General features: G+C 47.0%; 1 protein-coding gene across 11 annotated transcripts; it reads right to left on the bottom strand.

Moving 5' to 3' along the window:
* Window positions 1-3285: 3285 nt before the first annotated feature.
* Window positions 3286-19077, bottom strand: ZNF23 (zinc finger protein 23). 11 transcript variants are annotated; one of them, XM_070062704.1, is made up of 5 exons: window positions 18735-18781; window positions 14164-14228; window positions 11554-11680; window positions 10920-11033; window positions 3286-5564 (listed from the first exon to the last, which is right to left on the bottom strand). In XM_070062704.1, the coding sequence occupies exons 2-5, from the start codon at window positions 14194-14196 to the stop codon at window positions 3769-3771; spliced, it is 2070 nt and encodes a 689-aa protein (XP_069918805.1). In that variant the 5' UTR covers window positions 14197-14228; window positions 18735-18781; the 3' UTR covers window positions 3286-3768. The 11 variants fall into 11 exon arrangements, with proteins under 11 accessions (XP_069918805.1, XP_051702957.1, XP_051702961.1 ...); XM_051846997.2 differs by having other exon boundaries at window positions 3286-5567; window positions 18735-18780; XM_051847001.2 differs by having other exon boundaries at window positions 3286-5567; window positions 11554-11730; window positions 18735-18779.
* Window positions 19078-19132: the final 55 nt, after the last annotated feature.

The raw sequence follows: 19132 nt of genomic DNA, 5'->3' as shown, positions 1-19132 counted from the left end.
GCCCTGCACCCCATGGGAGACCAGGAGAAGCACCTGGCTCCTGCCATTGGATCAGCGCGGCGGTGTGCCGGCCGCAGCGACCATTGGAGGGTGAACCAACGGCAAAGGAAGACGTTTCTCTCTGTCTCTCTCTCTCTCTCTGTCCACTCTGCCTGTCAAAAAAAAAAAAAAAAAAAAAAAAAAAAAAAAACAACCATGGCTCAATAGGCTAATCCTCCGCCTAGTGGTACCGGCACACCAGGTTCTAGTCCCTGTCAGGGCGCCGGATTCTGTCCCAGTTGCCCCTCTTCCAGGCCAGCCCTCTGCTGTGGCCCGGGACTGCAGTGGAGGATGGCCCAAGTGCTTGGGTCCTGCACCCCATGGGAGACCAGTAAAGCACCTGGCTCCTAGCTTCAGATCAGCGTGGTGCGCCGGCCATAGCGCGCTGGCCGCAGCGGCCATTGGAGGGTGAACCAACGGCAAAGGAAGATCTTTCTCTCTCTCTCTCACTGTCCACTCTGCCTGTCAAAAAAAGAAAAAAAAAAATCGTATGTGAACCAAATAAGTAGATCTCAGCCTGTTGTAGAAGGAATAATTTGGCTTTTGTCCTGTTTCTGGCATCAAAACTTCTGAAATCCTTGGAATCTTCCCCACTAAGAGGTATAGAAGGAGCTTCTTCTATTTCTAAAAACCCCTTTTCAACAAGGGAGTCTATGCTAACACGGAGTCTCTAGAAGTCCAAGATTGGGACTGATTGCCAGAAAACCAACTCTGCACTGAGCTGCTTGGGACTTACATCATGGTTATGTAATGGAGCTTCCATGAGAACACTGGGGTGGTTGGAAAGGTGGGGCACCCAAGTTCACAGAGCAAAAGCTCCTGCACTTAAGACCCTTCTGAACCTACTCCTAAGGACCTCTTCATCTGGCTGCTCATTTGTATCCTTTATAATAATCCGTATTAGTAAACTGCTTCCCTGAGGTCCATGAGCTGTTACAGAAAACGCTCAAAGATGAGGAGGGGGCCACAGGACAGAAAGTGGACCCCAGCCTCTGTGACTAGTATCTGAAGTTGGGGGGCAGAAGTCTTACAAGATGGAGCCCTTCACCTGTGGGGTCTACCATTGTTTCCCAGTAGTTTCAGAACTGAATTGTAGGAGACCCAATTGGTATCCAGAAAAAATTGGAAAATTATCTGTGCAAAAACCCACACACTGATTTGGGGAGGTTAGTATAGTGTTTTCCTTTAATGCCCATAAAATGTGATGGCACACTTCTACACACATTCATCTCTACCAAGTGTCCAAAGATAGATATTTGCTGTATGATTTGTTACAAAAAGCAGCAACTTGGGGCCAGCACACTGTAGCGTAGGGGTAAAGCTGCCACCTGCAGTGCTAGCATCCTATGTGGGCACCGGTTCGAGTCCCAGCTGCTCCACTTACGATTCAGCTGTCTGCTGTGGCCTGCAAAAGCAGTAGATGGCCCAAGTCCTTGGGCCTCGGCACCCACGTGGGAGACCCGGAGGAAGCTCCTGGCTCTGCATTAGCACAGCACCAGCTGTTGCAGCCAAATTGGGGAGTGAACCAAAGGATGGAAGACCCCTCTCTCTCTGCCTGTCCTTCTCTCTGTAACTCTTTCAAATAAATAAATCTTAAAAGAGAGAGAGAGAGAGAGAGAGAGACCTGGAATGTGAGAATAAAGGAAGAGATGCTCCCAGTCCAGGTATTTGAATTCTCCCACATGCAGAAAACTCCTAGTTTTGGGGCACTGTTCAGAACAGATAAGCTTTTAGTGCCAAGGAGTACTGAGGGCAGCAGACCCATGAAGCTTGCAAGAACTCACAGGCAGGGATGGCCTGTCACACTGTGGGATGGGGAAGTCCTCCTGCCTTCTCTTGCCTCCCTGTGTTTCTTGGCTTCCTTTCCGTTTTTTCATGCCTGCTATTCTTCAGTTTCCTGAATTTGAATTCTGACTGGTCTTTTTATTGCTTATCATTTTTCAAGTAGGCGAGAGATTTTCTTCTAAAGAGTATCTTGAGACCTCTAAGATTTTTATGGAATCATTGAAAAGCACAGACTCAGAATTCAAGGCAGATCTTCCTGAGACCTCAAGAGACACATTTCTAAGTCCTACAAAACCCTCACATGCTATCCTGACTGCACTTCATACTTTAAGAGCATCTATAGCAAACATCACTTTAAAAAATTTTTTTTTCATTTATTTACTTGAGAAGTCGAGTCACAGTGAGAGGGACAGAGAAAGGTCTTCCATCCATTTGTTCGCTTTCCAAATGGCTGCATGGCTGGAGCTGAGCCAATCCAAAGACAGGAGCCAGGAACTTCCTCTGGGTCTCCCACGTGGGTGCAGGGGCCCAAGGACTTGGGACATCTTTCACTACTTTCCCAGGCCACAGCAGACTAGAACCATCACCCATACAGGATGCCAGCATTGCAGGTGGAGGATTAACATCCTGCGCCTCAGTGCTGGCCCCGTAAATGTCACTCTTCAGGACTGCATAGCACTCCATGTATGAATATACACTGATGTGACATGCAAAAAAAAAACAAACAAACAAACAAAAAACAACTAATTTTCTTTTAGAGTAATACTTAGAGTAAAAAATTCTAATTTTCTCTTATAGTAATACAGACTGAACTTTTCCAACTTTAACAGTCATTTTTGGATCTTCTACAAAGCAACCTTGTCATTAACAGGTTATTTATCTTCCTCTTAATGGTAAAACTTCTTTATACAGGAGATATTACACTTATATACCACAAAGGCATTTACACTATTAGTGCCTTACTTTTTAACCTTATTTAGGATTATTTAAAACAAAAATAGAATTATTTAACCTTTTTTGACAGGTAGATTTAGACAGTGAGAGAGAGACAGAGAGAAAGGTCTTCCTTTTCCATTGGTTCACCCCCCAAATGGCTGCAACCGCCGATCCGAAGCCAGGAGCCAGGTGCTTCTCCTGGTCTCCCATGTGGGTGCAGGGCCCAAGCACTTGGGCCATCCTCCACTGCCCTCCCGGGCCACAGCAGAGAGCAGGACTGGAAGACGAGCAGCCGGGACAGAATCCGGCGCCCCAACCGGGACTAGAACCGGGGTGCTGGCACTGCAGGTGGAGGATTAGCCTAGTGAGCCACAGCACCGGCCCAGATTTATTTAACTGTAACTTACCAGTAACTTATTTATTTAACAGTAACTTACCAGTATTTTCCTTATGGTTGGTTTCTAGCCTTCATCTGATGCTTAGAAGGTTTTCTCCACTCCATGAAAATAAAAATATTTACTCATGTTTCTATTTTAAAGGAAATCTTTATTATTTTCCCCTTTACAAAAGTAATGCATGCTTGGTATCAAAAATTAAACAAATAAATTTATGTAAAGTGAACATCTTTCTGAAATGTATTTCCTGATCCTAGAGTAAGGTGTCTCTCTTTCTCTCTCCATTTATTCAAGATTCCTTTGGTGGCCTTCAGTAAAGATTTCTAATTTTCTCCATATAATTCTTGTATGTCATCACATTCCTAGAAAATCAACTTCTCATGATGCTGCTGGGAATAGGCTATTTTCTTTCATTATATTTTTAACTGGTTGTTGGTATAAAACAAGTAACAACTGATCTATTTCTGATTAAAAATTTAATAAAACAGAACAAAAATGTTCCCATGGAAGACTAGCACATTCACTTCTCTCAGGGCTTCCCACCAGAGTGAATCTGATGGTACTTGATCCATTTCAGCACTAACCTTGGGAGCTTTCTGCAACTTTCTCACTGCTAGGCTTTTCCTTCACTGTGTACACTCTGATGCTGACTAAGTTGGAAGCCAAACCTGAAGGCTTTCCCACACACATTACATAAATAGGGCTTCTTCCAAGTGTGCACAGTCTGGTGTATAAGACAGTCAGAACTGAAGCTGAAGCCTTTGCCACATTCCACACATCTGTAGGGTTTCTCCCCGGTGTGGCTTCTCTGATGCCGGATTAAATGGGCATTGACGTGAAAGGCTTTCCCACACTCCTTACACTGGAAAGGCTTCTCCCCAGTATGGATTCTCTGGTGCACAATATAGTCAGAACTACAGCTGAATGCTTTCTCACATTCCACACATTTGAAAGGCTTCTCACCGGTATGGATTCTCTGATGCCTGGTTAATTTGGCATTGATACTGAAGGCTTTCCCACACTCTTTACACTGGTAAGGCTTCTCCCCAGTGTGTATTCGGTGGTGATCAAGTAAGTTTCTTTTAGAAGTAAAACACTTCCCACACTCACTACATCCAAAGGGTTTCTCTCCAGTGTGAATCCTCTGATGTTGGGTTAGTTTTGCATTAACGTTGAAGGCCTTTCCACACTCATTACATTCATAGGGCTTCTCCCCAGTGTGGATTCTCTGATGCTGCCGAAGCTGGGAGTTACACCTGAAGGCTTTCCCACATTCACGGCACTCATAGGGCTTCTCTCCTGTGTGGATCCTCTGATGCTGGACTAACTTCCCTTTGACATTGAAGGCTTTTCCACATTCGGTACACCCATAGGGCTTCTCCCCCGTGTGGACTCTCTGATGCTGCATCAGTTTGGCATTGTTACTGAAGGCTTTTCCACACTCTTTACATGGATACGGCTTCTCTCCGGTGTGGGTGCTCTGATGTTGCCTGAGCTGGGAGCTGCACCTGAAGCCCTTTCCACACTCACTGCATTCATGAGGTTTCTCTCCAGTGTGGATTCTCTGATGCTGAGTCAGTTTTGCGTTAACATTGAAAGCTTTCCCACAATCATTACACTCGTAAGGTTTCTCCCCAGTGTGGACTCTCTGGTGTGTAATATATGCAGAACTACAGCTAAAGCCATTTCCGCACTCTTTGCACTGATAGGGCTTCTCTCCTGTATGGATCCTCTGGTGCCTACTCAGGCTCCCATTAACGCTAAAGGCCTTTCCACATACCTTACACTGATAGGGCTTCTCCCCACTGTGGATCGTCTGATGTGTTATATAATGGGAACTGTAGCTGAAACTTTTCCCACACTCCACACATTTGAAGGGTTTCTCCCCACCATGAAGTCTTTGATGCCAAATTAATTTTGCGTTAACACTGAAGCCTTTGCCACACTCTGTACACTGAAATGCTTTCTCCCCACTGTAGTCCTCTTGATGCTGATTAAGTTGAGAGTCACACCTAAAAGTTTCTACTAATTTTTCACATTTTAAAGGTCTTTCCACAATATTAATCGTTTCACGTTTAATGAGCTGTATGTCAAAGCTGAAGGCTTTCTTCAATCCTGGACACTCAGGGGGCTGCTCTTCAGTGGTGAGGTTATGACACAGATACAAGTTTGGGCTTTGATTAGAGACACATTCAGCCACAGGGTTTGTCTCGTCTTTCACTGCTGCATCAATCACACTGCTGTTTTCCTTCTTCATATTTCCTGCTGAGTGGACTTCCTGTTGTTTCTCTGGAAAATGCCCCTCTGAAAAGTCTGTTTCCTGGGAGAAATCCTGAAGCTCAAATGATGTACTAGCCTTCTTGTCACATGTTGCCTTTGCCAAATTATTGCCAGTCTGGATACCAATATCTACTGTTAAAGACACAAAACATAAATGTTGTGTCAGAGCCATGTTAGAAAGAAGAACTGTGCTGTATAAAGGATCTTAATAATCAGAGGACTTTTTACAGGACAGACATATATATAGGTGTCTGTACAGACAGGTAAAACTTCTGACATGGCTATGTCCCAAAAAATGTGCTGGGTAACTCTGTCATGGTGAAAACATCACAGAGGGTACGCATACAAACCTAGATGGTGTTCCCTACTATATCTGCTATATGGCGTAGCCCATTGCTCCTGTACAGTATCTTACTGTAGTCAATACTTTATGCAACTGCAACACAATGGTAAGTATTTGGGTAATTAAACATATTTAAACATAGGAAAATACTAGATGACAGGAACTTTACAGGTCCAGTGTAATCATATGAGACCATTACCATAAATACAGTCCACTGTTTACCAAAATGTTATGCAGTGCATGACCTTCTCTGCCTAGAAAACTTCTGTGAAGAATACGTAAGAAATGGAGCAAATTGGCACAGTAAGTCTGGAAGACTCTTTTTCTTACATTTTTGATAGATTTTATACATTTCTCTTTACTGTTTTGAGCATTGCCAATATTATAAATTTTAAAGAACTGAATTAAAAAGATCCCCTGTCTCACTCTGCCTAAGGCAAGCCTACTGTAAAAAACATAACCAATAACATAAAGATTAAAAGCAACAGTAGAGGAATCAAAATCTAGATTTTTGTCCATTACATCAGCATTCTTTCCATCATTCCATACTTTTTTTTTTCTTTTTAACAGGCATAGACAGTGAGAGAGACAGAGAGAAAGGGCTTCCTTCCATTGGTTCACTCCCCTAATGGGCGCTACGGCCAGCACTGCGCCAATCCGAAACCAGGAGCCAGGCGCTTCTTCCTGGTCTCCCACGCGGGTGCAGGTCCCAACCACTCACTACACTCCCAGGCCACAGCAGAGAGCTGGACTGGAAGAGGAGCAACCGGGACAGAATCCGGTGCCCCGACAGGGACTAGAACCCAGGGTGCTGGCGCCGCAGGCGGAGGATTAGCCAAGTGAGCTGCGGTGCCGGCCCATTCCATACTTTTTAACATTCTGTAGTTTGTTCTTAGTTATCTCTAAGGTATGGAAAATGCTTAAGAAGGGAAAGGCCAGGTTCCAAAATCATGTGGCAACAATGGGAACCACTTAGCAGCACCAAGAAGCAAAAAAGAATTTTGTTTCTGTACTCTGATTTAAACTCTAGGCTTTGCAACATTTCTCCTTAAACTTCTTTTTTTCTCTACTTCAGAAAGGCTGTGTAAGGCCCATTTGACCCTATCTCTTCCCACCCCTTCCAGAACACAGCTGCATTAACATTGCCATTCTCTTCTGCCTGTTTCCCCAAATCATAAAATTCATCATTTGCTAACATCCTTGATATAATCCCAATAATTTTTTAAAATTTATTTATTTGAAAGGCAGTTATAGAGAGGCAGAGGCAGAGAGAAAAGACAAGGAGGGGGGAGAGGGAGAAGGAGAGGGAGAGGGAGAGGGAGAGGCAGAGGCAGAGGGAGAGGGAGAGGGAGAGGGAGAGGGAGAGGGAGAGGGAGAGGGAGAGGGAGAGGGAGAGGGAGAGGGAGAGGGAGAGGGAGAGGGAGAGGGAGAGGGAGAGGGAGGGGTAGGTAGGTAGGTAGGTAGGTAGGTCTTCCAACCCCTGGTCCATTTCCCAAATGGTCACAACAGCTGGAGCCAGGCTGGTCTGAAGCCAAGAGCTAGGAGGAGTTTCTTCCAGGTCTCCCATACAGGTGCAGGGGCCCAAGGACTTCGGCCATCTTCCACTGCTTTCCCAGGCCACAGCAGAGAGCTAGATTGGAAGTGGAGCAGCCAGGACATGAACTGGCACCCATATGGGATGACAGCACTGCAGGTGGCAGCTTTACCCACTATGCCACAGCACCAGCTCCCCCCCCCCCCAATAATCTTTAGGGCTACTGATTTCTGTATCTGTTTTTTTTGTTTGTTTGTTTGTTTGTTTTTACAGGCAGAGTGGACAGTGAGCGAGAGAGAGACAGAGAGAAAGGTCTTCCTTTTGCCGTTGGTTCACCCTCCAATGGCCACGGCCGGTGCGCTGCGGCCGGCGCATCGTGCTGATCTGATGGCAGGAGCCAGGTGCTTTTCCTGGTCTCCCATGGGGTGCAGGGCCCAAGCACGTGGGCCATCCTCCGCTGCACTCCCGGGCCACAGCAGAGAGCTGGCCTGGAAGAGGGGCAACCTGGACAGAATCCGGCGCCCTGACCTGGACTAGAACCCAGTGTGCTGGTGCCGCAGGCAGAGGATTAGCCTATTGAGCTGCGGCGCCGGCCACATCTATTCTTAAATTTCTCAAAAGCTTGGCCCAAAAATGCTGCCTGTATTTTTTTCATCTCTCATTTCTCCTCAACCACATTTAATACATCCTCTGCCTCAATATTTCATTTTAACTGCCTTCTGTAAATGCAAATTATCTGTATTTTCCTAGGAAGCTTTTTCAAAGTAATACCGGTCTTTTCCCAATTAAAAAAATAATACTGGAGGCCAGCACTGTGGCACAGCGAGTATCTGGGGTGCCAGAATCCCATATGGGTGCCGGTTCATGTCCCCGCTGCTCCACTTCCAATCCCACTCCCTGCTAACGTGCCTGGGAAAGCAGGGGAAAATGGCCCAAGTCCTTGGGCCTGCACCCACATGGGAGACCTGGATGAAGCTCCTGGCTTCAGATCGGCCCAGCCCTGGCCATTGTAGCCATTTGGTGAGTGAACCAGCAGATGGAAGATCTCGCCCTCTCTCTGTCTCATTCTCTCTGTAACTTTGCCTTTCAAATAAATTAATACATCTTAATAATAATAATAATAATAATAATAATATTGTCTGTTGCTATAAACTGAAAGTTTCTCTATTCTCTCAAATTCTTATGTTAAAGCACTAACCCCCCAAACAATCACTCTAGGAGGCAGGGCCGAGGCAGAGTCTTCAGGAACGGGATTAGTACCCTGTATAAAAAAGGTCCTAGACTGCTCCCTTTCCTTCTACCACGGGAGGATACTGCAAGAAGACAGCTGTCTGCTAACCAGGAAGTGAACCCCTGCCTGACAGAATTTGCCTGCGCCTTCATCTTGGACCATCTAGCCTCTAGAACTATAATATTTAAATTTCTGTTGTTTACAACCTATCCAGTCTAGGGTATGCTGCTATCATGGCTCAAACTGATAAAGAGAGCTGTAGTATCAGAAATTTACAAAGGGTGGAATTAGCTTAATTGGTTAATCCACATGGCAGACATGGATTAAGTTTCTGGCTCCAGGTTTTAGTCCAGCCTTTGAGGAGAGAACCAGCAGATGGTAGATCTGTCTGTCTCTCTTAAAATTTTTTCAAAAAGAAAAATAAAAAAGAAAGAAAATTAAAGTTGTCCAAATTACAACCACTTGAAAATAACTGCCAATCTTCTGATGTATTTCCTTCACCAATCATTTTCTCTTCAATCATTTTTCTAAAAACAACTACGTATTTTTTTCAAAATTGAAAATGTTTTTCTTCCTTAATAGTCATGATGATCATTTTGGAGTATCTTTGGATATACCATAAAAATAAACTTCTTAGTTGTCAGACAGCATTCCATTCTGCAGAGGCACTTCAATTTGATCATTCCTTGTACACTGAAAACTGATTGTTTCCAGTATTTTATTACATATATGAAAGCATGTATTATATAATGTATACAGAACTTATATATATAATCCTATAATGATAAATAAGCTTCTGTGAAATGCACTTCTGTCTAGAGCTTCGATGGCTTTAGAAGGCTACAGCCCTAGCAGGGAACGTCTAGGTTACCAGGTATAAATTTTTCCTTAAACCATCCATTCACACTCACTTCAGAAGTCCATTCCTCTTCTGCTGCACTGTAACCGATATTTAATACAATTTAATTGTTCTCAATATGCTAGGTGAAATCTCTCACTGTTTTAATTTATATGTCATTGGCTTTCTGAGGGTGGACATCTTCCACACTGATCAAAATCTGTGTACTTCCGATGTAATCAACCACTTGGACTCCTTGCCAGCTTTTGCACACCAGTGACCTTCTATTTACCAAATCCCACAGTGTGGTAGATGCCAGTATCCATTCTCCTTTTTCTCTTTACCAGCACAATGTTCATTTTTTTGGAGTAGCAATATGCCCAGCAAAAAAACTGCATTTCCCATCTCCTCTTACAGTGCCGGCAGCCACTTGACACAATTACAACAAATGAGATCTACACAGAAGCCACTGGGTGAGATTTCTGAGAAAGCTGTCAACACTGCTGACACAGGCCTCGCGCCGTCCCTTCCTCCCGCCACGCCCCCTGTCTGCTTAGGGTCTCTTTCATTTCTTACCCTCATTAGTCTACACACAGGACTAGATCAGTATTTCTATCACCAGTTAAGATCAGGATGCACTGCAGGAACCTCAAAGACTTGTATTGTTATCCAAGACTAGAACTATTGCCTCCTTTTATTATTATTATTATCATCCCATTTTCAGAGATAAGAACATTGAATCTGACTGAACTCAAAATTGACCTGCTCCAAGTCACAAAACTAGAAATGAGAACTCAGGAAAGTCCATCCTAAAACCAGGCTTTTAGCCACTTCCATATTCCTGTGTTAAAAGGCCGTTAATTCTGCAACCTCCATATTAAATGGACAAGGCTTAGAAAATGCCAATGGGGGGTGGGAGTGGGCAGCACTGTGGAGTGCTGGGTAAAGCTGCTGTCTGCAGTGTCAGCATCCAATATGGGTGCCAGTTGGAGTCCCAGCTGCTCCACTTCTGATCCAACTCCTTGCTAATGTGCCTGGGAAAGCAGTGGAAGATGGCTCAACTGCTTAGGTCCGTGCACCCACATGAGAGACCTGATTGAAGCTCCTGGCTCCTGGCTTTGGCCTGGCCCAGCCCTGGGGCCATTGCAGCCATTTGGGGGGTGAACCAGTGGATGTAAGATCTCTCTCTGACTCTCCCTCCCTCTAATTCTGACTTTCAAATAAATAAATCTTTTAAAAAAGAAAGAAAATGGCAAGGACCTCAAAAATTACCAAATCCATTAATTTTGTCTGAGAAAAGTAGGACTCCAAGTTTTGAACTGAAAAGAAAATGAGGCATTTGAAAAAACATCTGCTCTTGAAACCAGACACAGCAAACTGTGAAAACAAAACAACATCTACCCAACTTTACAAATCACCAAAATTTATGAAAATTTTGTATGTATGGCTGACTATACAGGTTTATGTGTTGCTAACATTGGCTTTCTTCCTCAAGAGTTAAACATCCCCAAATAATGAGCAGTTCGAGTCTCTCTTACCGGTCCAGAGGCCCTGGGGGCCTGCTCCTGCTCCAGGGGTCAGTGGGGATGGGACCACCAGCTCACCTCCTCTCTCCAGCTGTGAGATCACAGCAGGTTTGAGAAGTGGAAATCCTGGAGTGGGGAAGGAAGCAGAAGACAGATGAACAGTCTCCCACAGATGACTTTTAAGTCTCTTCTCAGACTGACTCAGCAATAGAGAGGGAAGGTCAGAGCTCGAGGGGTTCCAAGGCTAAGGACTATGGGAAATGGTAGGGGGAGGTTGTACATATGAAAGGTGAGGGAGCTTTGGAAGTGGTAGGAGAGGCAGATCTTGCCCAGATTGGGCCCAGGAACACATAGATTCTGCCAACCAATACCACTTTTACTCTTGTCCTGCAATATTCAGAATCCATCACAGCGCTTCCATGGGTGGATAACAAGTGCACAGCAGTCCCACCAGAGTCTCACACTGGTCCCAAAAGGGCTTAAGGTTCACCCTTATAAACAGGTTTTAAGAGTAAGGGATTAGGAACAGTCTTGGGTTCCTGCTCAGTAAAGGACTACTAGAGACCCCACCTGCACCTTTAATGGGAAAGTAAACCAGGAAAACCCAAATGGCATAGTCTAGGTCCCAGGAAGAGAGAGGCCTTACCCAGGGAGGCCACATTCCCATAATTCTCCAGCATCACATCCCTGTACAGGGCCCTCTGTGCAGGGGACAGGCCATCCCATTCCGTCTGGGTGAAGTACACAGCTACATCCTCAAAGGTCACCAACTTCTGAAACAACAGGTTCCTGCTGCCCTAGGGCCAATTCCATGGCTCAGGCCCTAGGTGAGGGGCAGAGGGCAGTATAAGGGATTGGGGAGGGAGCTTGTAGGAGCACAAAATTGATAACAGGAGAGGCTTGAGAAAAAGTATCAGAAAGTAAACCACAGAGTATCTGACTTCTTTCACAGAAAAGAAACTTCAGGCCATTTTTCACACTTAAAAGTAACACAAACTGAGCTGCAAGAAAAAAAAAATTCCCAAAAGAAAATTTCCCTACAGCAACTGTTCTCCTTTATACACACCTTTCCCTTGCTGACACAGATGGACCCATCAGTACTCTCACTTCATGCTCTGAGGTCCCAGCTCTCCTACTCCATACCTTGTCCTCACCCTCACACCACAAGCCACCCCAAAGTACGGTCATGATTCCAGCTCATCCAGCCCCCATCTGTCACCCAATTTCCACCTCTGGCCCCAAGCAAGGGGGGGTGCAGCATCCACTCAGGCACCTGCAGCCAAGGAAGCTCAGCGCTGCTCTGGCCAGACACCTCCCTGAAGCTCCTGTGTTCACTGCTGCCCTCCACCGTTCCACCCAAACTCTTTCTGACTCCTCTCCAGCCTTCACAGTTTCTCTAAGAAGGTTTAGAAAAGAAGGGAGACAGCCTCCCCACTGACTGCTACACTGCCACCCTTTCGACTCCTCCTCTTTGTATCACTAAACTACATGGTCAGCACAAACTCTGCCACTCGGGGGTATACTGTGCATGGCCCTCAGGCCCACCTGCCCAGCCCATCTCACCACCCTGGTAGCTGCAGCCTGCCTGGCTCTTGCTCTGCCCACTCCAGCCTGGCAGGGTCTGTCTTCCTGGATTCTGCTGACTACTACGCATCAACAATTCTGTCCCATTTCTAGGTGTTTCTGAGTTCTTTCTGAGGGACCTTAGAAAAGTCAAGGAATTTCTCTGCAAAAAACTAAATGGCTTCCCTGTGTGCTACCACACCCCCTTTCCCTAGGAAGTGGGCACCTCTTCTCGAATTCCCACTTCAGCTGGTGTCAGCAAAATTCACAGGGGAACCTCACCTAGAAATCTGGGGTCCACTGCTGACTCTCCCCTCTCCCTTGCCTCCACTCCAGTTCTTAATGCTTTGACTACACAAACTAAAGACTGTTATGCCATAAGCACCACTTGAATCAGATCCCTTCTCTTTAACAACTGCTTTCCTTGATGATGGCCACATCACCTGAACTTCCTTCTGAAATGGTGCTTTTGAAGGCTCCTGAAAACAATTCCAGATCCAGCTGTTGGATCCGGCGCTGTGGCTTTAGCAGGTAGAGCCACTGCTTGCAGTGCCGGCATCCCATATGGACACCGGTTCAAGTCCTGGCTGCTCCACTTCCGATCCAGCTCTCTGCTGTGGCCTGGGAAAGCAGCAAAAGATGGCCCAAGTCCTTGGGCCCCTGAACCCACATGGGAGACCCAGAAGAAGCTCCTGGCTTTGGATCAGCCCAGCTCTGGCCACTGCAATCATTTGGGGAGTGAACCAGTAGACGAAGACCTCTCTCTCTCTCTCTCTCTCTCTCTCTCTCTCTCTGCCTCTGCAACTCTGCCTTTCAAATAAATAAATAAATCCTTAAAAAAAAAAAAAAACCAGATCCAGCTGTCACAAATCTGACCACATTCTGTCACTGTCACCAGAGCTGTCATACAGCTCAGTAGCTACGACTCCAGGCATGTCACTTTACTCCCCATTCTTTTGCATTTTTTTTCCTGGTTGATAAAGTAGGACACAGCACCAATCACAGAGACACGTGTCCAGACTGAGCAATGCATGCAAAGGGCTTCTCTGGGGCCTGCTGCATTCTCAGCCTTAAACGATATTACTAATTCCCAACCTGGAGTCCATGGATGCATCTCGGGGGTCCATGAAGTCCCTGAACGTGTAAGAAGATTGGGCTTATGGGTTTAGTGTTCTGGGGGAGAGGCTCAAAAGCTCTTATCCGAAACCTACAGTCTGAGCCTTTGCACCTCAAGCTGAACTGAACGCCTCACTAGGACACCAGGGGACATCCCGTCCTGTAAGAGTTCCTATCATTCCTCTCCCCTGACTTCACTGTCCATCATCTTCTCCTTTGCCCAAATCAGAGGGACAGTCGAGCTTCTCGGCCATCTGGTCCCTTACTCCTCTTCCCCGACCCTGGCACTGAGCGTCACGTCCTCTGTGATTCTCCATCCACATTCATGCACACAGTATCCCACGTGAGCAGCGTCCACATCTCCGTTCACCCACAGCCCTTTGTTGGGAGTGCTCCTGGACAAAGGAGAAAGACCATCCATGCACAAAGGGTCTGTATGACAAACAGACGCTGTACAACTCTGCTCACTGCTCCCTCCTCCTCATCACCATGCCAGTGTCTCCCACAAGTTCCAGCTTTCATCCCAAGGCTCCCCTGCACCCCTTCTCAGTTCTCCCCAGTCTGAGGAAGCGCTCACCTGGGGCCAGGCAGTCAAGAGCATGGCTGTCATCACTTGGTCTCCCCTCCAGGGAAGGGCTGGGGCTGTGAAGACACAGAGAGAGGTGAGCATGAGGCAAGCCACCACCACCAGGGCAGTACACCCCTCACGGAAGATGCGAGCCACAGGCAGCCTGCATCCGATGGGAGTGCCAACAGAAGGGAGAGACCTCCACACCAGCTCAGCACTCGCTGGTACCGCCAGGGATCTCAAATTAACAATTCAGTCACGAGTCACACATACAAAAGAGCATATCTATAAAGTATATGCAGATCCTAAAGGAGAATAAAGACTCAAATAGGAATGATTCTGTTCCAGACAGAACACTACCAAGACCTCTGACTCATTTCTCTTTCCCTAAACAAACAACATCCTCATTTACTCTGTAGGAGAAGCCAGGCTGGCTGGGCTGATGACTCCCCTCACCATACACACACAAACACACACACACACACACACGCCCTGGGGAGCCAGGCCCCAGAGAGGCACCAGCTGGTCTGTTTGCTCAGCGTTCTGAGTGCCCTCTAGAATCCGAAAGCCTCTAGAGAGATCTTGGGAGGTGGGCCTCTCCAGGGACCAGGCTATCTACTCCTCTTCACTAACCTTCAGAAAGTGAATGAGCCAAGGCCTGGACTCTGACTCAGCTTCTGAGACAGCACTATATCATCCAAGTGCCACCACCTGGAGCTTCCTGGTCATTGTGTTCAAAGACACATGAACTGGCTGCTTTCTGATGTTTTACTGCTGCTAAAGTCAGTCTTCAAGTTGTACACTGTCAGGGCCGGTGCTCTGGTACAGCAGGTTAAGCAGCCACCTGAAAACAAGTATCTCAAAAGAGGACCAGTTTGGGGCTGGCACTGTGGCATAACGGGTAAAAGCCACCAGGCATTCCATATGGGCGCCAGCTGGAGTCCTGGCTGCTCCACTTTCACTCCAGCTCTCTGCTATAGCCTGGGAAAGCAGTAGAAGATGGCCCAAGTCCTTGGACCCCTGCACCCACATGGGAGACCCGGAAGAAGCTCCTGGCTCCCAGCTTCAGATCAGCATAGCTCCAGCCGTTGAGGCCATCTGGGTAGTGAACCAGCGGGTGGAAGGCACCCCCTGCCCCCACCTCTCTATAACTCTGCCTTTCAAATAAAATAAATATATATTTTTAAAAAGAGAGAGAGAGAGAGAACCAGTTTGAATCCCAGCTGCTCCACTTCCAATCCAGCTCCCTGCTAAAGCACCTGGGAAAGCAGCAGGTGGCCTGAGTGCTTGGGCCCCTGCCACTGCCATGGGTACTCTGATAAGGGATGTGGGTGTCACAAGCAGCAGCTTAACTCTCTACCCTACAGTGCTACTTCCCGGGTCACTCTTTGTTGATTTAAACTTTGTTCAATTTTATCTGTCTGAGGTTTCTCTGTTAACAGGCTCACCTTCCTTCTCTCACTCTCCTCCTTCACTCTGTCCCTGAATAGACTGTCAGAACCAGATCCTTGTCCCATATGCTGCTTCTGCAAGTGGCTTTTTTTCTATCTTCTTAAGGTTGAATGATTTACTCGTTTATTTTCACTCCTCCAATTTGGCAATTTAAGTCCAAAAGGGCACAAATTTTCCTCTGAATACACTACTAGCCATGCTCCAGAGGTTTTTATAGTTCATATTTTATTTATAATTTTACAGCCAGTCAGAAACTCTATTTTAATCATCTCTGTTTAGGACTTTTTATTATTATTATTATTATTATTTGACAGGTAGAGTTATAGACAGTGAGAAAGACAGAGAGAAAGGTCTTCCCGCTATTGATTCACTCCCCAAATGGCCACTACGGCCAGCGCTGTACCAATCCGAAGCCAGGAACCAGGCGCTTCCTCCTGGTCTCCCATGCGGGTGCAGGGCCCAAGCACGTAGGCCATCCTCCACTGCCTTTCCGGGCCACAGCAGAGAGCTAGACTGGAAGAGGAGCAACTGGAACTAGAACCCGGCCCCAATATAGGATGCTGGCGCCACAGGCGGAGGATTAACCAAGTGAGCAATGGCGCCAGCCCAGGGTTACCTGTTTTTAATTTCTATCCATAAATTATGATTTTATTGCATGATGTTTAAATAACCTGATCTATTATCTTCTACTTGACAGACTTTTCAGAGTTTGGCTAAAGTGTCAATTTATAAAGATAGTCTGGAGCGGGCATTCAACCCAGTGGTTAAGTCACTCACATGCCGGAGCACAGTACTTGGTCTGAAAATGAGCTCCAGCTTTCTGACTCCAGCTTCCTGCTAGAGCAGACCTTGGCAGGCAGTGGTGAAGCCCCACAGTAACTGGTTCCTGCCACCACCTAGACGGTCTGAGCGCCAAGCTTCAGCCCAGACCTGGCAATTGTGGGCATCTGCAGAGTACACCAGCAGAGGATCAGTATCTCCAGTATCTCTCTCTCTTGTTTCCTGTCTGCTTCTCAAATAAAAATTTAAAAAAAGTACACAGAAAAGTAAATTAAAATTTTTAAAATATTCTCTGGTGTTTAAAAAGAAAATTTATTCTATGCTGGAAGAATGTATAATTCCAGCTGAATCTAATAAACCCTACCAATTACATTATATAGATTTCTAAGTAATCTTTTGATTATTTTTACCTAATGAAACCAAGGCAGCCAACAAAGAGCTAACTCTCACAAAACGCTGGGCCTAGATGTGTCATGAACAAACCCTTCCAAATTTTTAAGAAATGAATAATGTTAACACCTTAAACTGCAGCACAACACAACAAAAATAAGGTTCTCAATTCTTATTATGGCAGCAAAACACTAATACAAAAACCACAGACAGGATCTCATTTATAAATACTGATGCAAACATTCTAAATGGTAAGAAATAGATTCCAGTTGTAACGCACAGTGACTAAGATCTTAAGATCTTCATATGTATGCAAATAAAGCTCAATATTGATAAAGACCAGTACTTTCCCTACATTCACAACTAAAAGAAAGATAAACATACAAGTACTGTTGTCAACAGAAGCCAAAGGTATCTGAAAAGAATTTGGCATTCAGGGCTAACTTTAAACCCTACACCCTCGGGGTGGGCAGAGCGGCAGAGCCACGTGGGCCAGCGCTCCAGACTCCTGCATCCAACATCCACATGCCACACCGGAGTGCCGGGCTGCCCCTCTCCCATCTAGCTTCCCGCTAATCCACATCCCAGGAGGCAGAAGCTGACGGCTCAGGGGCTTGAGCCCCTGCCACCCATGTGGGAGTCCTGGTTTGAGTTCTGGCTCTTGGCTTCAGTCTAGCTGAACCCGGGTTGCTGTGGGCCTCTGGGCAGTGAACCAACAAACAGAAGATCTTTCTCCCTTTCAAACCAAAGTGGAAACAAACAAACAAAAAAAACTATACTCTAGAAAAACTCATGTACGTCATACGTACAAAAAATACTCATTTTCAGCACTATTTTAATAGCAAAAAACTGGAAACAAACTACTGATAATGTATCAATCTTTCAAATCTTTTTCACTAATGGAACATCAAGCAAGTCCCAAAAGACCAGAGATTATGCCATTAACACAATGTTTACAGATCTATGCGTACATGATAATTTTTCATAAACACTTAGGCTACGCTTAACTCTCCTTCTAGGTAAGCTGTCCCCTGCAGGGCCAGGTGAACGAGGGCCACTGACGGACGCAGCAGTACGGGTGATGCTCTCTAAGTGGGTGGTGAACTCACGGTGCTTTTACATCGCTCATACACATACGTTAGAAAGTACGCATCTTACGAAGATACACATCCTTACACCAAACAGGACCCCAAACCAAACACAAACAGCAGCAAATCAGCCGAGCCACACTAAGTGAAGCAAAAGAGCTACAGGACTCTGGAAAACAAGATTTTGACCACAGACTATAACGCTAAAATCAGAACAGAACCCAACTCTGCACTGCCGGTAGAAAACCTGTTTTCCACGGGAGAATGACTAGAAATTGTGTTGGTATCTCCGTGTATTCTAGAAGCCCGCAAGTCCGTAATCACGCCGGGGAAGCCACTCTCACGTCACTGGTAACCCACAGCCCACGGCGCGTAGGTTCGAGCTCTCGTCCCGCCCCACGCGGCTCCAGGGCCAGGGCCGCCTCTGCCCAGGGATGGGCGCGCGCCGCTCCGCCCGCGTCGTGACCCTGAGCCAGGACCGCGGAGGGCACGGACGCCGATCCCTGCGCGACTTCAGCCAGCCACTGACGTGCGACGTCACCGCGGGCCGCTCCGACCCCGCCGACAGCCCACCCTCGGGCTGCGCCACCACGTCTTCCCGGAACAGACCCAGAGCTGAAAGCTCGGAGCTTCGTGGCCGTGGCCGTCGGGTGCTTCTACTACCTCAGGACGGAAGGTAACCGGCCACCAAACCCAAACGCGAGCCGAGGAGCGTCGGGGCCGACCCTCTACTCGCTCCGGCAAGCTCGGTCTCCCGGCCAGCGCGGGCCACCGCACACCCAGCGCCACCCAGAGCGGACGCGCGCCCCAAGCCCACCTGCCGCCCTGGGACTAGGGCACCGCCCACGGCGTCTGCAGCCCCACACTCACCTCCGCACCCGGCGGACCCGCGGCGCACCCGGAAGTGCGTCAGCAGGTGCGCCCCGAGTCGCGCTGGGAGCGTGGTCGTGGGCTCTCGCTGGTATCCTCGCCCCGCCCCCTGCGGCCGCGTCCAGCCTACTGACCCCTGCACCCCTCGCCCCTCTCTCATGTCTGACCTGCGGGAGCCGTTGCTCCTCGAGGGAAACGGGGAAGGCAAGAATCAGCGCCAAGCCAGAGGCGCCGGGAACCTGCATCTTGGTAAAGCTGCAGGAGCAGTCAGGTAGACTGGACCGTTGGCAAACCCCGTGCCCCCTGGGAAATGAGCGTCTCTTAATACGCATTTTCTTCTTGGCGTTAAAACTAATGCTGCTAGACCTTAAAGGTAACGTAGAAATAAAACATAACTT

Source organism: Oryctolagus cuniculus, chromosome 18 (assembly GCF_964237555.1).
Source record: "Oryctolagus cuniculus chromosome 18, mOryCun1.1, whole genome shotgun sequence".
Classification (NCBI taxonomy): Eukaryota; Metazoa; Chordata; class Mammalia; order Lagomorpha; family Leporidae; genus Oryctolagus; species Oryctolagus cuniculus.
Note: the sequence above shows the minus strand (reverse complement) of the source record. Positions and strands in the feature narration are given on the sequence as shown.

Excerpts from the sequence above, each read along its gene's own strand:
- ZNF23 (XM_070062701.1), bottom strand. The coding sequence starts at position 19,066 with ATGCGTATTAAGAGACGCTCATTTCCCAGGGGGCACGGGGTTTGCCAA. Across the intron at positions 11,034-14,163 it reads TCTTGACTGCCTGGCCCCAG|GATTTCCACTTCTCAAACCT; the intron begins GTGAGCGCTTCC and ends TCCCCACTCCAG. Across the intron at positions 5,568-10,919 it reads CCCCCAGGGCCTCTGGACCG|TAGATATTGGTATCCAGACT; the intron begins GTAAGAGAGACT and ends TGTCTTTAACAG.